The sequence below is a fragment of the Oxyura jamaicensis genome, chromosome 7, assembly GCF_011077185.1.
Source record: "Oxyura jamaicensis isolate SHBP4307 breed ruddy duck chromosome 7, BPBGC_Ojam_1.0, whole genome shotgun sequence".
NCBI lineage: Eukaryota > Metazoa > Chordata > Aves > Anseriformes > Anatidae > Oxyura > Oxyura jamaicensis.
The window spans coordinates 37,805,989-37,827,712 of NC_048899.1; the positions used below are offsets into that span (position 1 = coordinate 37,805,989).

General features: G+C 36.8%; 1 protein-coding gene across 1 annotated transcript in view; it reads right to left on the reverse strand.

Moving 5' to 3' along the window:
* NEB (nebulin) overlaps positions 1 to 21,724 on the reverse strand; it is a 100,956-nt gene that overhangs the window by 8,597 nt on the left and 70,635 nt on the right. The window contains 18 exon segments of the mRNA XM_035331802.1: positions 2,521 to 2,613; positions 3,782 to 3,874; positions 4,351 to 4,443; positions 5,788 to 5,880; positions 8,270 to 8,362; positions 9,354 to 9,458; positions 10,076 to 10,180; positions 10,578 to 10,682; positions 10,819 to 10,932; positions 12,143 to 12,253; positions 12,745 to 12,855; positions 13,772 to 13,876; positions 15,166 to 15,270; positions 16,084 to 16,188; positions 16,331 to 16,441; positions 19,605 to 19,703; positions 21,096 to 21,194; positions 21,325 to 21,426. Coding sequence (XP_035187693.1) covers positions 2,521 to 2,613; positions 3,782 to 3,874; positions 4,351 to 4,443; positions 5,788 to 5,880; positions 8,270 to 8,362; positions 9,354 to 9,458; positions 10,076 to 10,180; positions 10,578 to 10,682; positions 10,819 to 10,932; positions 12,143 to 12,253; positions 12,745 to 12,855; positions 13,772 to 13,876; positions 15,166 to 15,270; positions 16,084 to 16,188; positions 16,331 to 16,441; positions 19,605 to 19,703; positions 21,096 to 21,194; positions 21,325 to 21,426 — 1,842 coding nt within the window.

The following is a 21,724-nucleotide window of genomic DNA, read 5'->3' on the forward strand; positions in this document are numbered from 1 at the left end:
AGTCTCTGCAACAGTAGATAAGGACTTCCTGAAGGAAGACGGTATCAAATAAAATGCAAAAGGAACAAAGGAAAACCTGTTTCATTTACCCATTCCACGAACATCACGGCAGGTTAAGCTGGCTTGTATTAGAGCACTGTTACACTGAGCTCATTGCCACAGCTTTGGCAGGTGCAGAGAGTTTAGTTTTGATATGGAAAGGAAATAAAATTTAAAAAAAAAAAAAGAAACAAAACTGAGGATGAAATGACAGAAATAACAATGAAATAACAGAAAGGAAAAGCTGGATATAACTTAAGAGTTTTAAAAAAAATAATCGGAATCAAAAGAAGGGTGGAAGCTAAAAATTGTTATTATTAACATTGCATAATCAAATCAGAGGAACAAAAATGATGTAAGTAATGATTACAGAGGAAAAAAATCTCAAAGGGAAGAGGATATTTCTTTTTAAGTTGATTACAGGGGAACAAGAGTATTTTGGGGTAGTACAAATATTTTTAAATAGAGCAAAAGGGAACGTTCTGCTTTGCAAGCCAAAAAATACCGAGCTAAAGTTCTCTTGATTGCGTTTGACTCTTTCAATCTCAGGAGTGACAGGTGTTGGGGTTCCTGTCCCCACCTCCTCTTTGTACAACACCTGTGGGATAACAGGGCTACATGAACGGAAGGCAGAGGAACAAGCAGACAACAGGAGCATTCTGTTTGCTGAGAGAACAAGCGGAACACGAGAGAGGGGTTTTCTGAGTTGCCCTGGACAATCACAGAGATTAAAACCCCCCGGATCCACAGCTAGCTCAGCACTTGGCTGAGCGAGTTAAGCACCAACCAGCACCACGGCTTCTAGCAGGATGCTGGAATGCCTTCCCAGCTGGGCTGGCTGCTTCTCAAGGTACACGTTTAAAACTGCTGGGTAGTTAGGACATGAAGTCTTTCCTAAGTTTTAATGACTTATTTTTTAATCTTTTCACTAGTGGTGAGGTAAAGTTGTTCCTGGCTGTACTTGAGCCATTGGAGGGCCAGGCCCTAATGCTCCATCCCAAAACTTTGCCACACACCACCATGACGAGTCCGTCCTTTCCCTACAAGAAATGCTACCAGTTCTCCAGAAATTATCACCACAGAATCTGGTTTGCTTCCTGCAAGAAGTACAAAGAGACACGATCCTAATAGAGGTGTACGTATGAACTTGGTGAGGAGAAGTTACAGTTATCAGTACTCTCCTACCTTACTGGAAGCTTTCCTCACCCCACAAAACACACTGAGGCTGCCAGTTCGTTACCCTGCAAAGCTGGGCTTCCAGCATATCTACAGCCTACACCACCTGGAAATCCGGGCCACTGTCCTTCTGCAGCAAAATTAAAGACCTCCTAAAAGCAGAAGGTACCAAGTACAAGAGAAAAGGAACAAAGAAATAAACGTCATTTCATTTACCCGCCCCACAAACATCACAGCAAGTTACACCGGTGTGTATTAGCGCAGTTATACTGAGCTCGTTGCCACAGGCTCGTATCAGCCACAGATAGCTTCGTTTTTATATGCAGTCAAACCAGGAAAAAATCCAACAACAACCCACAACCAAGGATTGAAGTGATTAACAAAGGGAAAAGCAGATATTAAAGAGAAAAAATAAAAGTAGAGTCAATAAAAAAAAAAAGATTGGAACACGGAACCTAAAAGGTGCCATTGTTATGAAGATCGATCAAAACAGGAAAGAAAAGGAAAAACGAAAAAATGGAGTAAGTACCAATTATGGAGGCAAGAACGTCAAAACAAGGGGAGGAGGATATTGTTCTTTGTGTAAGTTGATTACAGGGGAACAAGAGTATTTTGGAGTAGTAAAAATATTTTTAAATAGATCAAAAGGGAACGTTCTGCTTTGCAAGCCAAAAAATACCGAGCTAAAGTTCTCTTGGTTGCGTTTGACTCTTTCAATCTCAGGAGTGACAGGTGTTGGGGTTCCTGTCCCCACCTCCTCTTTGTACAACACCTGTGTGGTAACACAGTAGTGTAAAAAAAATTAAGAACAAAAGGAAGAATGCATTTGATAGAGGGAACATGTCACAGTTATCTTTTATGCCCACCACATCTATTAGAAAGCAGGAAAAATTAGGAAGTTTAAACCGGTTAACAATTGTGATCAGTTCAAAGTGTTCTGAGACCTAGAAATACGGCGTCCTAGGTCTCAGGTATGCTTCAACACAACCATAAAGCATTAGGAAAATGGAATTAAGCAAAGACAGAAAACCATTTTTTAAAAAAAGGCAAAACACTTCAAGCTTCACAAAAAGAAAAAAAAAAAAGGAAGCTTTAAAAATTAAAGGCCATGAAGCATTATGTGTTAAGATTACCAAGGTAACTTTTTAAAATGATTATATAAAATATAACTACCAATGATTAAAAATTTAATAGTGGGAAGGGAACATCTCTAAGTTAATTACTGAGAGCAGAACATTTACAAGTGTTAAAGAGTCTTCTAAACTGAAGTTATGGGGATCATTTTCTTAGATCACAAAAAAGTACCGAGCTAAAGTTTTCTTGATTGCGTTTGACCCTCTCCATCTCAGGAGTTACAGGTACTGGGGTCCCAATTCCCAGCCCCTCTTTGTACAACACCTGTGTGGCAACAGGGAGGAATTTGGGGGTTTTGGTTTTTTAAGGAAAAAGAAGGGAAAGAGGAAGATGGGGGGGAGAGAGAGAGAAGAAAAGTAATTTAATATAGTGAAACTTCAACGTATGACAAATACAATTGTGTCAGCCTTGTTCAAATGCTAGCAAAAATAAATAAAAAAAAGACAATCACAATAATCAGCTAATGGCTAATGTCCCTAGGAGGTTTGCTGTCTTCTCACCTGGGTGTGCCAGCAAGAACTGCAAGAACACTTTTTGTGGAAGCAGAGCTCGAACTACTATTTACTTACATAAAAGATCTTAGTGGTCAGCTTTGCCTCTAAGATTGCCTCTCACCGGTATAAAAGAGACACGATGATCACAGAGACGATTAACCACAGTGAAAAGTGTAACAGTGGTGGCTTCTCTGAACTGTCCTATTGATCTCAAGTCAGGTCTGAATTTTGCATCTGTCACATCTGAATTGGTCAGACTGAGTCAAAACTAGTCCCAAGACACTACAATTAAAACTGAAATATACTACAAAATCATGACAAAAAGCACTTCCAGTTGTGCAGGGGGACAGGAATGTGTTCAAAGCAGAAACAATTCTGGACAGAAATGCATTGCTGCGGTAATTTTCCCTTAATTACACAATTTTCTTCATTTTTCACATTACAATGACACAGGGATGCTGCCCAGGTTTTCTTACAAAGGCCTGCAGGATATAAGAAAGCATCCAACACAACAAAACCAGGAAAATACAAACACAGTCCGGGTACATTAGATTGCATTGCTTCACAATGTTAAGAGTTCATTTTTCATTTGCACTACACCAGTGTGGTGAGTGTGAGGGCTGTTAGAAGGATCGACTTTGTTACCAAGGAGAAGTCACTCAGAATGTCAATATTTTGGTGGGAAGAAAACATAAGGAACTGCTTAGCTGCTTTAAGTAACCGGGGTTAACATTTCACAGCTGGAATAGTTTAATGACAATTAAATTAGACTGAGGTAAAAAAATAAAATTTATAGGATACTGACAAGGTTTTAGTTATTTGATTAAGAAAAGGTTGTTCAAAGTTCAACAAAGAATTGAAATAAAAAATTAATATGGAGGAGTTAAAGGGATTCGATTTGCATTCTAAGTGGTAGGTTGTGTTTCATTTAGTACTACCGAGCTAACGTTCTCTTGATTGCGTTTGACTCTCTCCATCTCTGGAGTGACCGGTGTGGGGATGCCAGTCCCTAAGCCCTCTTTGTATAATACCTGTGAGGTACAAGAAAGTTTCCACAAAAACAAACCAAACCAAACAGAAAAACCACCACACTCAACACAGGCAAAATAATTAAATCTCACTATTTTGTGAGTTATGTTTAGTGTTATGGTCACTTTTTAATTAATTACACACTTGCTCTAGAGCCTAATATTAAGGAACTGGCTGGTGGTTGATTATTCTGTAAATATGACTACAGACACTAGGAGATAAAGGGTTAAGGTAAAACAAACACGGGAGAGACACCGGACTGATTTCACGGCTTACTACCAGCTTCGTTTCTTAGAAGAAAATTATGAGAAGTTGTCAATCACTCAAAAAAGTTAAACCACAAAAAGGTGGAATAATTGAGTTAAAAATATTGCCAGGGAAAAGAAAGAAGGGTGAGATTCTAAATCACTGAAAGAAACCAGGATACGTGTTAGGATGTTATGCAAAAATGAGTCGCTTTTTTTTTTTTTTTAAATACCGAGCTAATGTGTTCTTGATTGCGTTTCACTCTCTCTATTTCTGGAGTGACAGGTGTTGGGATACCTGTCCCTAGGTCCTCTTTGTACAATACCTGCAGAACACAAGCACCCAGAAAGGTGAGAAGATCATATTCCTTCCGTAATACCTACAATACATTTGGATAGGCAATTTACCTGGATAACATAAATACAATCTGGGATTATACGTAAACATGTGCAAAAGGTATTTTACTCAGTAAGTACAGTCACTAGCTCAGCAAAGCTCTTGATGCCTATATTTAGGTGCTTGAAAACACAGAAGTCAACAGAGGGCTTCATTATAATAAGACACATTTAAATACTCTGCTAATCTGGCAAGAGAGGTAGGTATTTCCTGCTTTTCATTTTAGTTTAGGAAATGTCATAGTACTGCTTTTCAGGCGGTCAATATTTCCAGAGGTTTTTTTCATAGCGTTAACAAACAGCTGAATTTAGTTGTGGGCTACATTTCATTTTGATCTGTTTTTTTCAGAACATTATCATGTTATTTCATTTTAAGGCTCTAGAGAGAAAACAATCTCCTATTACTAGATTTAACTTAACCTACAACTGTTTGATCAAAAATTGCCTTTTCCATGATGGAAGACATGCAGATGTCCCGTCTAAAACCTACTCATGTCAAAACACATTAGAAATGCACCAGCAGTTCTCACAAAATACTTGCAAACTGCATTTCATTGGTTGACATCATTGAAAAAAAAATAAAAAAATACAAAAATAAAGGATTCACAGCAAGAGAAAAATTATGTAACTTGAAAGCTAGAAAAATGAAGAATCATTTGAAAAAATCAATTATGCACTAGTGACCTTGTACCATAAACAGCTCAGGAGGGAATCAGTACTTAAAATTAGGCACAGTAAATCATGAGATATTCACTGCACAGGAGCCATTGCTGCTCAGCATTGTGTAGCAAATATCTGAGGTACCAATAATCAAAAGAACATATCCTCCCTCAACACTGCATTCAGGAAGTGCTGGCTCAAAATCTGGAGAGCAGGGTTTAATTATCAGAATCTACACTTAACTAGATATGGGAAAGGCCAGATACTTCTTCCCATTTAAAACTGTTACTAGCTTTTGTGACTACAAAAAGAGGCTCCATTTATTTTTTTCCCACAAAGTTCTCTCTAGCTGCTCAATTTTTTTGAATAGTTTTAAGGTATCATCCGGGTATTTTTTGTTTTTAGTTCTGTGTTTAGAAAAGGTCACATAAATAATGCAGGGAAGTGCCTGATGGTAATGACTGCTGCAAAATTCAGATATTTAAATGTCCTGATGCTGACCATAGGGATTTAAGGGATCTGTTCTTTCAACAATAAATACCACAAACAATATCAAAGGCTAGAGCTTGAGCTCTGCAAAATTATATGGGTAAGAAGAAAATATTAGCCACTACCGAGCTGATGTGCTTCTGTGTCTCCTTGACACGTTTCACTTCAGGGAGATCAGGAATTGGAGTTCCTTTTCCAATACTCTCCTTGTACTTAACCTGCAAAGGCAGAGACATTAGAAATAATGAGACTTAGATTTAAGCACAGCTGATGCATGTATGGGTAACAAATTGCATGACTTAAGAAACACAGGTCATTTACACAAACTCACTGAAATCCCAAGTACTAGATGCACTCTAATGGCAAAGAAGTTAGCAAGGAACTTTCTTTTAGAATTACCTATTAGATAACTCAGGCCACAGCCTAAAAATATAGTAGTTTAAGAGTAACTCAGAGCAGGGTAAAAAAGCAGTCTCATATGAACCAAAAGTTTTCAGTTGAAACTTAAAATTTGAGTATCTAATATCTTCCAGGTGCTTACTTTCAGCAAGAACAAAACCCCTGATTTATAACAGCTGAACCATTTCAAGGTATCTGACACTGAGTTCCAAAAACCTGTGATGTTAAAAACTAAAAATAAAATAAAATCTAAAAAGCTTAATGGCATTAAAATAGGCACCTGGATTAACACACAGATTAATTAGAGCATTAACCTGATTTCAAGACAGCTGAAAATTTCAAAGATCTCAGTGGCTTCAACATGAGCAGAAAGCTGGTGTTAAAGCACACCCAATTCTTTATAAGCAGTCTGTTAGAAGGTAACTGCTGAGGAGATTTCACTGTGAATGGCGCTTTCATAAAAGTACTGTCTAGAAACTGTTGTAAATGCATTTGAACAGATCTGATATGATGTGGTCTTTCTAGCAATGAAAGCAGAACTCCAAAATTTGTAAAAATCTATCTATTCAACGTAGCTGAGGGGCATCATACAATATTTTAGCAATTAAGTGTTTGATACCAGTGCTATTTTCATTTTCACTTTAGCATAACCAAAAAAAAAAGAGAATAGTATTTCACAAAAATGTATTTAACATAATATACAGCGAATGGCTGAAACATTAGTGTCTCTTATACTAAAATAATGTTGGAATTCAAATGAAAAGCATGAAAAAATAACAAATCTTGAAAGAGTTACATACAATTATTACACTGTATGAGTGTTACAACTTTTTAATAGAATATAAAGGTTTTACAAGACATGCTTTAGTAAGCTTTCGACGCTGCCTGCGCTAACATCCTCACAGACAAGCTAACAAAGTGTGGGTTAGGTAAGTGCACAGTGAGGTGGGCTGACAACTGGCTGAGTGACCAAGCCCAGAGCTTTGCGACCTGTGGCACAAGGGCCAGTTGGAGACCAGTCACCAGTGCCCCAGGGATCAATATGGGGGCTGGTACTGTTTAACATCATTGGCGACCTGGGTGCTAGGACAGAACGCACTCCCTGCAAGATCTGGGAGAAGTGTTTGTAAACCTTATGGTTGTGCTGCCATCCAGAGATGCCAGGCTGGAGAAATAAGCCAACAGGAACCTCATGAAATTCATGGGGAAATGCAAAGTCCTGCACCTGGGGAGGAATAAGGCCAGGTACCAGAGCATGCTGGGGGCTGACTGTCTCAGAAGCACCTTTACAGAGAAAGACCTTGGTGACATGGTGGACAATGAGCTGACCATGTGCCAGCAATGCACCTCATGGCAAGGGAGGCCAACAAAATCCTAGTGCTGTTGAGGTAGGTTATTCTTCCCCTCTACTCAGCGCCAGTGAGGTGGTATCTGTAGTGCTGCGTCCAGTTCTGGGCTCCTCAGTACAAGAGAGACACAGACGTACTGGGGAGATCACAGCACAGGGCCACAGAGTGGGGACTGGAACATATTTGATATGTGAAGAGGCTTTGAGAGCTGAGATTCATCAGCTGGTAGAAGAGTAGGCTCAGGGGGAACTAGTCAACTTGTATAAATACCTCGAAGGTGGGAAAGAAGATGATGGAGCTGAGAATAACTTCTGAGTAGCGCCCAGTGACAGGACAAGAGGTAATGGGCACAAGTTAAAAAATGGAACATTCAATCCGAACACAGGAAAACAATTTTTTACTGTGAGGGTGGACAGATACTGGGACAGGTTGCCATGAGAGGTTGTGGAGTCCTTTTGAATACCTTGAATCCTTTGAGATGTTCAAAACTCAACCTGGGAAACCTGCTCTAGCTGAACGTGCTTGATCAAAGGGCTTGGAGTAGATGATGTCCTGAGGTGCCTTCCTACCTAAACAATTCTTTGGTTCTTTGCTAAACAAACTGCGTTTGGGGTGGGATTAAAATCATGACAAGAGCTTTCATGTCTTAGAAATGGACTGTAAGTAACAAATTGAATGTTAATCATTAGAAAGATTATTAAATCACAAGAATAGACAAAAATCTTAGAAAGTAACCTTTAGCTGGATGGATTATTGCCAAAACACAGTTAGAAAAAAATTAAAGAAGTAAAAGGGAAAAATAATATTATTTTAAGTTGAATTAGCACTCGTTGAGTATTAAAAATCAATTGTTTTGTACCGAGCTAATTGCATCTTGTGTTCGTTTAACTCTCTGCATCTCTGGCGTCTTTTCAATAGTAGTTCCAGTTCCAATATCTTCTTTATATAAAATCTTAATATTTAGAATCAAGACAACAAGGTTAAGCACACAAAACACAACATTATTTCTTCTAGAGAGCGAACAGATTTTCATGATGAGTGATTTGCACACAGGCTGAAAGCCAACTAAGAGGATCTCCAGTCACTGCTTATTCTGAAGTCTTATATATATATCCATCTGAAGTCTTACTTACTATGAGTGCCACGTGTGCAAAAAAGGGGCCGATCATTTATATTTGTAGTAATGCATTTTAAGTGGAATATCAAAACATTTGTAAACCAATTTTAGGATTGAAAACTAGTATTTGTTCTTCTTGTTCTAATTTTGTTTTGGTCTGTTTTACAGAAATTCCATCTACTTACTAGACTAATGGAACTAGTGGCAAAATGATACAGCAGACAACCGGCACTTCATGGTAATACATGAAATGTGAAACGTATTGGGCAGACAGTTCAATTATCGCTGAAAGAAAAAGCCAAAGACTGCACTACTTACATGACAACAAAAAAGAAAGGTGGACACTCGTAATAACACTTTAAGCAGAAGGCTGACTGTTTAACTATATCACAGCTATGTACATGGGGAAGAGTGCAGTCAGGGAACTCCACAGGTGACAGTAGATAAAAAAGAGTACCATAAATCAGCTAATCAGTTTGAAAAAGTTCTTATGCAGATTTAAAGAGGTCAAGAACATAAGTATTTGTAAGGGAAAAGCCTAAAATTAGATTTACTCTGAGGGTGGTGAGGCACTGGAGCAGGTTGCCCAAAGAAGCTGTGGATGCCCCATCCCTGAAATTGTACAAGGCCAGGCTGGATGGGGCTTTGAGCAACCTGGGCTGGTGGGAGCTATCACTGCCCATGGCTGAGGGGATGGAAATAGATGGGCCTTAAGGTCCTTCCCTTCCAACCTAAAGTGTTGTATGATTCTAAAATAATTAGTTTATTAAACACATTAAACTGTGGGTGTTTTGGAATGAGCACTGAAAACAGAAAATAACCATACCGAGCTGAAATTCTTCTGGTTTTCTTTCACACGCAACATTTCTGGTGTATCTTGTACAACTGTAACTTTTCCTTTGCTGTTCTGTAGGTCCCACTGATACTGAAGCTGTTGAAAAAGTTGAAGTAAAATTCCAAATGTTGTCTCTACATCATAAACATTTATTCACCAAGCTTTCTTTGAAGCTAAGAAAAATAAAATATTTTCAAGGACAGCTTTTAAAGAGACCACATTAACATCACCATTAGTGATATAAAGACATACAGTTATAAATATTCTCATTTAAATTAGTAGCAGGAGATCCTTAACTAGGTTAATCAAAAAATCTTGAAAGGTGCCAGACTATGGCATCTAAACCAATTAAGTCTCAACAATTACAGATTTCAAGCCAGACTGGAGTAATTGTTCATGTTTCTGACCATACAGTGCTGCAGTTAGTCTCTACTGACTACAATTTCTGTAAGTATAACTCTCTATTATTAGCAAAGGAATTGCAAAAGCACTGCAGAAAGATATTTTTTTTTTTTCAATAAAATTACAGACTCATTTTTGTTTCCCTGGGTAAGTGGCCTGCTAAATCCATAGCGGACCCACTGGGGATCCCTGAAAATACAAACACAGCCTCGTTGAGATTCGAGTGTGATATTGGGACGTGGTTAAGTAACAAAAAAGCTGAACGTTTTTAATTATTTGACAGTAACAATGTTTGTTATGTATATACATACTGTGCTAAAGTTCTTTTGATTCTCACGGACTCTCTGCATTTCTGGTGTGTCTGCTACAGGCACGTAGTATGGCATGGTCCTTTCTGCATCTTCCTTGTACTTTTTCTAATACCAAATACAAAATGCATTCGATTAATTCAAAAGCCTGACATTACTTATTGTTGCATAATGCTCATCTTAACGGAAATGTGAGTACTTCTGTTTCAGATTACACCTCTGCATAAGACTTATTTTAGACATTTAGATTTATTAAGGAGTCGGAAAATTCAGCTAAATCTACTTAGAACTAAATTTGCTTTGGTATTGCAAAAACAATAGAAAAGATTGTTCCGTTTTATACAGCATCACAATAAATTAAGAGATGCCACATCACTGTTCCACAGAAATTTGTTTTTCTGACGTATCTCCTTTATGTTGTGACAGGTAGTTATTCAGGTGCTCCAAATTACATCTACTCAAGGTTCCCACATGAACAATGATCACATCTTTTCATTCTATTTACCTGGCTTGAAAGGTTTTTGACTTGCTGGGCGTGAATAATCTCTGGAGTATCGACAACACTCGTGTAGTTGGCTTTCTCCATTTCCGCCAACTGTTTGTATTTGATCTGTTAGGGAGAGATAAGGGAGAGATCACATTTAGGTGCTGTTATCTTTGCAACAATTGTCACACTATTTATTCAGCTAGCATTTTTTTCTTTAAAAAAAGACATCAGATGTGATAAATGGATTATCCATACAGACCTGACTGGCAATGTCAGTGGCATTCTTTGCTCTCACAAAATCCGGTGTCTCCAAAGCCAGTTCTGACAGACCTTTTCCTCTAATTTCTAATTCCAAGGCTTTTTTGTACTCTTTCTGCAGATTAAGACAATAGACAAGTATTTTAATGATGTGAAAGCAATCCCTTTGGCAACTTCAGGTATTTTCACAACCACATCACGAAACAGAAATACTACTAATAAAAACATACAATTAAACACCCATATGACATAATTGAAGTGTTTACTTTATAACTTAAATCTTGAGAACAAACAGCCCAGCTGCAGCAGCAAATGGAGGCACATTACAGGCCAGCTCTGTTAAGGTTCCTTCTCACACCAGTAACCTTAAAGTGCAAGTTCCCTTAGGTCATCAGTGATCTGTGTAGAACAGTGACTTGTGCAGAAGAGGAACAACAGGGAACAAGCAGTTTATGAAATGCATATGGTTGTGAAAAGTGGTCACGTATGTTTCACACTGAGCATGTCCAAAAATGCAAGGGGACAGCATTCTCTGTGATAGTGTAGTCCCTTTGAAATGAATAGCCTCTCTAAAAATTCATCATCAGCAGCTACTCTTCCCAAAGATATCTCTCAGTAAGGGCTAAAAGACATATTAAAGATATATTTTTATAGATTGGTATAATTCATCTCTTGCTATGGCAACTGCTGAACTTGGCTGAATATGTCTGTACTATTCTACGGTAATAAAATACAGGCTCTTTGAATAACTTAAAATGCTTGCCATAAGTAAGTACAAAATGCTGTCAGCACACGGCGAGCATGCTTACCTTAAGAGAATTTGTTAACAAGCCATATCATAAGTTACTTTTTTCAGCTTTCAGCCTGGTGATGTTATAGCCCTTAAAATTTGAGCTACACTTATCCTGTGGAAATAGTCACTATGAAATACTTATGATACCAGTCCACTTTGTAAATAACATAGGTTACACATCCTGACTGTCTGTTGGCCACATCTCTCCATCGAGATGGGGAAAAGTCTGCCTTGGCCATCAGCCCTGCAGCCAATGCAGTCAAAAACAGTTTATCTGTTGACCATCTGACCATCGATTGAAGCACCTGTTTCTTCTTCACTTATCTTCCTGATAGCGACTGCAAAGCCAGAAACAGCTCACTTACAAGTTCAGGCTCCCAGTTTCAGACTTAGTCACCATACACATTCTTTTTTTTCTCTCTACTCAAGAGTTTGTAGGGAATTACTATACCAGCGTTATATGGCTATAAGCATTTGTCCATCTGAAGTTGTTACCTCTATTCAGGTATTTTCCAAATAGCCTCTGACATACCTCATTCAGGATTTGAGTTGCATTCTTTGCTCTTAACATGTCTGGAGTCTCCTCTAAAGCTGTTAATCCTTTACCTTTGACACCTTCCTCCAGATCCTTCCTGTACTCTTTCTGCATAAGAAAGAAAAGGAAAACTGCAAAGACAGACTAAAAAGAGTTCTGCACTCTACAGCTTTATTGCAAAAATGAAAAAAAAATAATCCAAAAGCTCCAAAAGAAAAAAAAAAAAAAAGAAAAAGAAAAAGAAAAAGGACCTTTTAAAACAGCAAAGGTAAATGGTTATATAAGAACTACTGCAATGAACAGTGTACAGTCATTATTGTTCAAGACAAAATGCAAGGGCACACACATACACACCCCGCTACGTACCAGTTATGCTGATGAATGTCAGGAAAGGACACGGTAAATATGAATACAGTTAACAGACAATAATAAACGTACATGACGAATTAGATCACAACACAAAATATTTATAAAACATGCTTAAAATGAATGGTTAGGAAGAAAAAGTGGTGAAGAAAAAATGTTGCTGAGTATACTTAGTGGAATTATTTAACTTGACAGAGAAAGAAAAAAAAAAAAAAAAACAGAACAATTGCTACCTCGCTTGCTATTTTGGTTGCATATTTGACATGTAATAAGGATGGTGTAATCTCCAAGCCAGTAAGGTTTCTGCCCTTAATGGACTCTTCAAAGTCCTTCTTATATTCTTTCTAATGAGAGTAAGAAGAAAAAAAGCAAAATAGCAAATATTTATTACATTATTTTTAATTATATTTTAAAACTTCTGGGAGGATGGAGAAGAAGCAGCAGTATTAATGTCATGATGACAATCTTCTATAGTCAGTGCTGCAGACAGAGAAAGAATAAATCCTCTTTCTGTTGAAGTTCATGAAACAGCTCATTACTTCCAATGGAAACATGACCTGATCCTGTCTGGTTTTGTTTTTTGTTTTTTGTTTTTTCTCCTACTTATATACGCAGAGAAAACATTCAATGGAATCTCTCAAACATAATGACTTAGGGCCTTATACAAGTGTTTTTCAACATGTATAAGCCTTCACCTGCAACAGAACAAGATAATACTTCAAACAAACAGAAAATAACTGCTTCAGGAAATAGAATGACAGGTCAGCAAAGAACACTGTGACAGCAGAGACAAACAGGAAATAAATGGGTTTTTCAAACACAGAGTTCTCAGGTGAAAACAAGAAACAGCATGTTTTTTGTGGACTGTAATAACTGACATCTACAGTATACTCCTGTTGCAAATATTGAAGTGATGTGTATTTCATATTACATTTCTTGTAGATACTCAAAGATTTGCTTAAGCTTCATTTACTGACAGTTTCTTGATGAAAAATTACAGAAAATACACACTTCATAGTGACAGAGGAAAATTTCATGGATTTCAAATACAGTATTTTATAACCAATAAAAAGAAACGTGTGATACAACAATAATTTGTCAAAGTCTATTGGCCTTCACAAAACAAAAGTATAAGTGCATGCCTAAACTACTTTATCTATTTTAACTATTTTTTAACTATTTAAACTAACTTTAACTAGTTTAAGTATAAAAATAAACATTGAAGTTTCTTTAGTCTATCGTTATTGATTTTAATCTTACCTCACTCTGCATGAGCTGAGATTCCTTTGCAGTAAGGTATGTTGGAGTTTCAAAGTCCAACATAGGTTTACCTTTTTCCTTCTCATACTTTTCTTTGTATTTCACCTGAGAAGAAAAGAAAAAAGTTACCCTTCTAAATAATCAAAGAATCAATTCATCAACTAATATTTGCCTACTGTGGTTAACTTATATCTGGTAAAAAATGAATTTCTAAGACTGTTTATCTTCCTGAAATCGCTATTACTGATCCTAAAACGTAAAACCAAAAGTCAGCCTTGCAGCAAAATATGTGTGGCCTAAAATTCTACCATTATATTTCCTGTTGCAAAGAATATGCAGTATCAGCTCTGATTTCAATAAATAACTGATCACAAGGAGGAGGACAGGTAGCTGTAAAAACCTAACTTGAAGGCACTGAGATTGTTCCTGACCCTGCTTTGAGTTCAGCCAGTTACATGTTAATGGATTGCTGGAATGTTAGTGACAGGGCTTGAAAAGATGCAGTTCAGCATCTTCCTACCTAATTCTATACCTGTCTGTACAGGAAGTAAAAAGTCCACCAAAATGAAGATATTCTTGCTTCAACTTACAGCATCCAGCCTTTAGGGCATCGATTTGCAAACTGTTGCATGAAGTAATGCTATGTCTTTGGCTCAGATTCCAGTCTCAAACGAGTGGTGACTTACACTACAAACCGAAGAGCAACCATATTCTTAGTCCTCTGCTATGTAGTTTTTGCTATTCCGTGCTATTGTTCTGTACCAGAACAATACCTATAGTCCTTCACATGCTAGCAGTTACTTCTCTCTTGCTTTAGGGCCAATAAATACCTGGAATAGATAGGACTAGAGACTAAATTAGAGGATAAATTTCTGTGGAATGATTCACTATTTCCTGTATTCCAGAGGGAAAAGGTGTCAACAGGCACATCTAAGAGCAGCAGTAGATACTGATTTCATTGAAGGAATTATGCATGCAGAAAAATAATGGCAGAGCTCTCCCTTGAATCACTTGAGATGGATAAAGCAACTGAAAGTATACTGTCAAGAACCCTACTTTTTTCAATTTCCAGTTTCCAAGATAATCAAATCTTTTCTATAGATGAAATTACCTCAGTAAACGTGTTATACTGTGTAACAAGATCCAGATACAACAGGAATAAGTAACTTTGAGATCGACTCTAGAATGAAGAAATCATAAGGCTATTTTGCATGTGTTTAAATGTGCAGATGTACAAGTATTTCTCATTGACTTGTTTTCTCGAGTGTGAAGTGTTCACAAAACAGAAAGGCACAGAAATTACTATACATCACAGAACTTACTAGGTTGATTTCAGCGATGGAGACTTTAGTACTCAATCATTGGGGTTAATGAGAAACACGCGACCAACTTACGTGGCTCTGTAGTTCTGATGCCTCCCTTAGGTGAACCTGTTCAAGATTATCTGGCACCACATGGTAGTGACCCTTACTCTTCTCATACTGCTTCTTGTACTGGTACTGAAGGGAAGGTGTCAAAAATCATCTCAATAAAAAAAAATCCCTCAGAAAATTTACTTCTTAGGTCCAATCAAAGCAACACTTCAGTGGAACATCAAAGAAAAATTAGAAAGACAAAAAGCTAAACAAAAACAAGAATTTTAACTCCCAGTATCAGATACCACTTTTAAAGATGTGGGTGAAAAGTTATCTTTTTTGATCATTTTGATTGCAGCAAAGATATTTCAAAACAAAGATTAAAAAAAAGGGGGGGGGGGGGAGAAAAAAGTAAACAAGAAAGATAAAGAAAACACAGTGGATACATGAAAAGGCTGTTCCAAGCAATAATGACTTTTGTCTTTTCTCAATAAAATTATTGAGCACTCTGTTAGACATAATTCTGTACCTCTATATTAGGAGGATGTTAAACATAAAAATGAAATGAAAAAGCAGACAAGAAAAAGTTTTAAATATATTAAGCAGTATAGGAAAAATTAAAAAGAAAGAAGAAAATAGTACTTGTTAGTGAGGTGCAATCTGTTAAAATGTAATAAAGAATGAATCCACTAAAAATGATTAGAGGATTTAAAACACTAGCAGTTCTACAACTAATAAAGATTTCACTTCCCAGGGAACAAATGGGACAAAGTTGCTAATTGACTAGGAAACAACCATTAGAACGTAGAGAAGAGATCACTACCAGGTGATGCACCATGAACCATAATAATAGCTCCCTTAGCAATCATTATGGAAACAGTTAGCAGAGATCAATTCAGAACGGAATCAGCAGGAATGGGAAAATCAAATGGATCTGGGGTTAGTTAATGAGCTTACAGCACTGGCGAGTTGGCTTGTGCTCAGGACATGGTTCATGATCAGCGATTCAGACATGTCTGTAACAGGCTTATGAAGTTTCTTTAGATCTGCCTTGTATTTCACCTGAAGAGAAGAAAGGACAAACATCAGAAAAGAAGGCTACTGATAAAACCTGTGATGCCTAATGTGTTAATAACACAAAGGAGGTCTTTCTTATAGGACATTTGAAACTTTTAATTTCCCTGTAGGAAAAGTGTGAGCATACCTCACTAGCCATGTTATGAGCATCTTTCATCGTCTTGTAGATTTTAGCCTCCTTTAAATCATACTTGGGCTTTTTACCCATCTCTTTGGAAAAATTCTCCTTGTATTTCACCTAAATAAAAAAAAAAAAGAAAGAAAGAAAGAAAGATATTACATATTACATCTGTTCTTGAGCGTTTACTTGTTTGGCTGCAGAAGGCAAAGAGGCTCGAGTACATGCCGATTTTAAGCAGAAGAAAAAAAATGCAGTAACTTGAAGGCATCCAATGGAATAAAGGTTATTTAAAAGATCACCCGACTTGGAAACAAAATCTACATTTGAATTTACAAATTATCACTAGCAATTTTTCATTCAGTGCACATGTAACACCTCCTCACTGTAAAAATAGTGACAGACATAGCCAAGAGAAATACACTGACAACATACAGATACATTCCGACCCTTTGTGAGATGAAGAATTTCTCATTCAGTGACAGCTATGCATACATAAAAGATACCGTACTTCACAAAGAGACACAAACTGACATAAGCATGAGTATTTTTAAAAAACTTTTAACATACTTCTTGCTGAAATACGAGCTTTAAAAACTACCTTAGGACATACCAGCACTGAAGATGGCAATGGAACAAATACTTACATGTGTTGTTATACACAGACTGGGTTTTGTATGAAACAGAGATAAAGAAAGATGATAATGATCACATATAGAATCATGATACAATTAATTACTAGGAACTAGGTTGCATAAGAGACTTAGTAACCCTTCCAAACCACATCAGATTAATGTTAGCAAGTTAAACCATATCAACGTAAATCAATGTTTTAGCAGACCCAGGCTGGAGGCACATATGCAAGTTATATGAATGAGTTTTGCTAATGACTTAAGTGAGGGAATGTCCTTCATCCATCATGACTTATCCCATCCCACTGCTGCTAAAGGCCAATTCCTCACTATTTCTTGTGGACCTGTAAAAGGCTGCTCTATTAGGAACATTTTTGGTCTCAGTGTGTGTGTGTGTATATATATATGTATATATATATATCCACAAAAACATACAAAATTGTTTCAGAGGAGTTACAGAAGATTGCAAGGAAAAAACTCCAAGTATTAAAGATTGGCCCTTAGTAATTTAGCCTTAAGTTCTGACTTTTCTAACCAAACCCCACAGTTAGTAACTATGCTCATCACCAGTATAGTAGCCATCAGTAGAAAAATTCTGAGGATTTCTCATGTCTTCCCTGTAGTAGTACTCTGACTGCATGGAAACAAGTGAGGCAACATTTCTTTCTGCTTACCAATCCACATTTATGTAGAGATATTTTACACTAAGTAAACCAGCAACCCTCACACTTGGCCTACAGAACAACAAACTGTCATTTGTCCTTCTGAAAGAATTTGATTGTTTTCAGGAGCAAAATAATACATGTAAGAAGCATACATAAAACTGTGGTTGATAAGGAAAAAGGATGAATGGTTCTTCAGAAAAAAAAACAACTGATCTCTCAAGAAGTATTTATATGAAAATTGAAATGAAAGAAATAAACTGCTGAAGAACTGATAACTAAGTTGAAGAACAGCTGAATCCTGCTAAAGCTTTTTAACTTAGAATGACAGTTACAGAAATGTAAACAGATTATTTTATATTAGTAGAAAAAGAAAGATGCTTGAAAGCAGAATTAAATCACATTCCACAATCACATTTTACACTTCTGAATTCATTGGCATATTCTTGTCCATACAGTCCCGCATTGCTCATGCTGCATTGCACTGCCTCTCTTTTGCTTTGCACAATATGCCAGCATTCAGATAAAACACACAGGGAAACAGGCAAATCCACAAATTGCTTAACCAATGTAAGAAAGCAATATCAACATTTTTGACATAAAAGGCATCAGTATTAGTTCTGATCTCACAAAAATTAAAATCAAGAAGCGTACAAGACTGTTAAGTTATGCAAGCTATGCAAAATATGATGAAGATCAGACCCATCATGCCAGATTTTTTAAATGCAGAAGAAATGTTATTGGAAGACTTATGCAACTTTGAGAGCAAGGATGCCAGACAGATGAAATACAACCAAAAAAAAAAGACAAGTGGATTGACAAGCTGCTTTATAAAGAAGCTTTATAAAGAAGACATAATGCTTTATAAAGAAGAAATTTATGAGAATAAATACCCAAGAGAAAAATAAAGTGAAAGATGATACCAGTTAATATTTGCCCCTTTACTCCCCTCTAAAATAGTTGATTTTCTCTCAGGACCAAAATAATCTCAACGCAAGTTTATAATACTAAGAGGAGAGCTGGCTAGCATTGGAGCAAAAATATGCAAAAAGAGGAGCTCATTGTCTCTGAATGGGAATAAACATAATTTCTTCTTCTTCTTGCAGTTCAGTTGTTCCGGAGTTTAAGTGTCCTTGCTTCTACTGAAATTATTCTTTTTTTTTTTTTTTTTTTTTTTTTCCTAACAAGCATGGTGGCTGTCATGCAAGCATGCAGCAGTTACATGCAGTAGTTGTGACTAGATATGGAAAAACCATAATCCCCCTTTTTTCATTTGGAAATACAAGCGCAAAATTGAAATGCAGAGATCTACCTGCTGCCACTTCAAAACTGCTATGCAGCTATAGGTTTTTTGTTTTCCAAAGGTTTTGAGATGGCAAGAAATGTAAGAAAATGTGTGTCCTCAAACCACTACAGTGTGTACTTCTCACAGCTCTAGGATTTAATCATACACTTCCATTATGCCACTCCAGAACAGAGTAGTTTAAACAGAAGTTTGAACAGAATAGTTAAAATTTAAGTGTGAATCTTCTGCATACGGAACAACTGTTTACTAAAAATAATCTGCACCATTTTGGGGTTTTTCATAAGCATATTTGTTTTCTGTACATTCTTAGGAAAAACAGATAAAGCTTATATGGCTGGATTTATCTTTGGGGGTGAAAAAGGTTAGCTTCCACATTGCATTGGGAACTTCTATTAAAAATATTGGAAGTTCCAAAAGTTCATGAAGGGCGTAGGGTTTGAAGCCTCATGTGGTATTTCTGAAAGAGACAAATTCCCCATGCACTTAAATCCCATGCACAGTCTTTCCAGAGGAAAAAAAAGAGCAGTCTCACAAGTTTTGCTACATTCAACACCTTTGACACAAAAAGAGCTGGTGCAACTGGTGCATCATAAACCATTTAACAACTTGGAATTGAAGTACACAAGAAAGAGACAGATGCATAAACATGGCATTCCCAGTCGTGTCACTTAAAATTATCTTACATGACTACTTAGCATATTAGCTTTCTTAAACGTTCTCATCCATGGGGTATCATAAGATGCAGCTCCATGCCCTCTCATATGGCGCTTGAGGTATTCCGCCTATAATGCGCAGCAAGAGAGCAAGATCAGAAATGCAAACAGTAACAAGATTAAAGCATGAAGTGGTGAGAAAGAACCAAGTAGAACTGAGGACCTGGTGAAACAAACAAACAAACAAAAAAAAACAACCACAGAAAAGCACGTGCTTCAGAATCACTGGAGAACGTGCCCATTGCAAAATTAAACTACGCAAGTTTCTATCAATCCAGCATACTAACTCCAAAATAGAAGATTCTTTCAAAGGCACAAAATAGAAAGAAAATGGCCAAAAGAAACTGCATGTCCCTCTCATAAGGGATGAATAAGAAGAGTTAGGCAAGAGGCTGCTTCTTTTAAAGCCAATACTCAGAAAAAGGGGAAAAAAATAAAAAATAAAAGAGAAAGAGACAACGTGGCTGACACATCAGCCTCAGTCCTTAAAAGATCTTGTCATGGCGTCATTTAGTGTAAGAGAATTATATTTGCATACAAGTGCTTATTTTCATTTATTTTTTTCAAAATATTCTGCACAAGTGAATAACTTATCTGTGTCCATTTCACCACCAGAGACAAGAGAGGTGCTACAGCTTCTAGGCTTTTGCAGAAAATGCTTTTTAATTCCAGCAACCCTTAATTTTCAGGCAACCCTTTCTTGAAAACTATCATCTGGCTTTTAGAGGTAATGATTGTCTTCCGTTTTGATCTTTAGGACGTACAGATTTATGCAACCTAACAACTCTGGACCAATGGAGTCTTGTAAAAGAATTCTCTCCGCATCAACTGTTTTCAGCATTTCAGAGCATTCATAAATTTGTAAGTGAAAGTTACTCAGGTACCTGTACCCGAATGTTCTAACTTTCCATATTCCATCAAGATAAGAAACCGGACATCGCAGAATTATAAATAACATTTTTAAGAAGATGGAAACACTCAAAGATTTTAGAGATGACAGGATTAAATACAGAGAAATTATATGCCCCGTCTCTGCACTTCTATGAATCCTCTCTGCAGTCTGTACAGAGGGATCACTTCTGCTCCCATTGAAGCCAGCAGACTTTTAGTATCTGGGCACAGTTATCCACCAGCCTAGTCTTTGGGAAGGTGATTGGATGCACTTTGGGAAAGTGACATACACTGAATGGATATACGGATATAATGGATAAGTGACTAGAAGGAAAGTGGTGAATCACATCTGGCATCACTGTAAGCAAAATCAGACTCTCAGTGTTTGTTCAACAAAGAAATAGCTTCATATCAGGACTTAATTTTTTACTTTAACACGTTCCTTATAAATGTTTCCTTATCATTTAATCTAGAAATAATTCCAGTTAAAATATTAACATCATTCTAGAAGTTAATGTTATTTCTGGTTTCTCTCACTGCTTCCAAGTTTCACAAATGTTTTATTATTACCTGACTAGTTAGCTTGGACACCTCTTTTGCCAGTTCAATATCCGGACGTCCCAGCATGGTAACACCAACGCCAGCTTCTCCACGCTTTTTATATTCAATCTACCACAGAAAATCAAATTAAAAACATATAGTTTAGTAGCGATGAAATACCCTTTTGATTTTACTGATACTGTTTTTAATAGTAACATTACTGCTAAACATTATACAGAAGATTTAAAAAACCACTCACGTCACTAATTAACTTGGCAGCCTGAGTTGCTTTCTTAATATCTGGGCGATCTGCTATAGGTGTGTAGTGGAGCTTTGACTTGGCATCTTTCTTGTATTCAATCTAAACCATGGTGACAGACAAAGGAAAAAAGAATACTCAGGTTTGGTCATGAGAAAGATAGCTAATAAGGACACACAAATGCTGCTGGGAAAGTGCATGACGTTTTTTTTTTTAATAATTTCACAAATAATTGTTTTGGGAATCTGTTTTTGCAAGTGGACAAATTACATATGAAGAAATGAGCGTATGCAATTCTCTGTATTTGAAGGAGTGAAAGAAATTATTAAATGTGATTTGCATTAGATTACTTCATGTTATTAATTATAAATATGAATATCAAATAAATCTTTTATTTCAG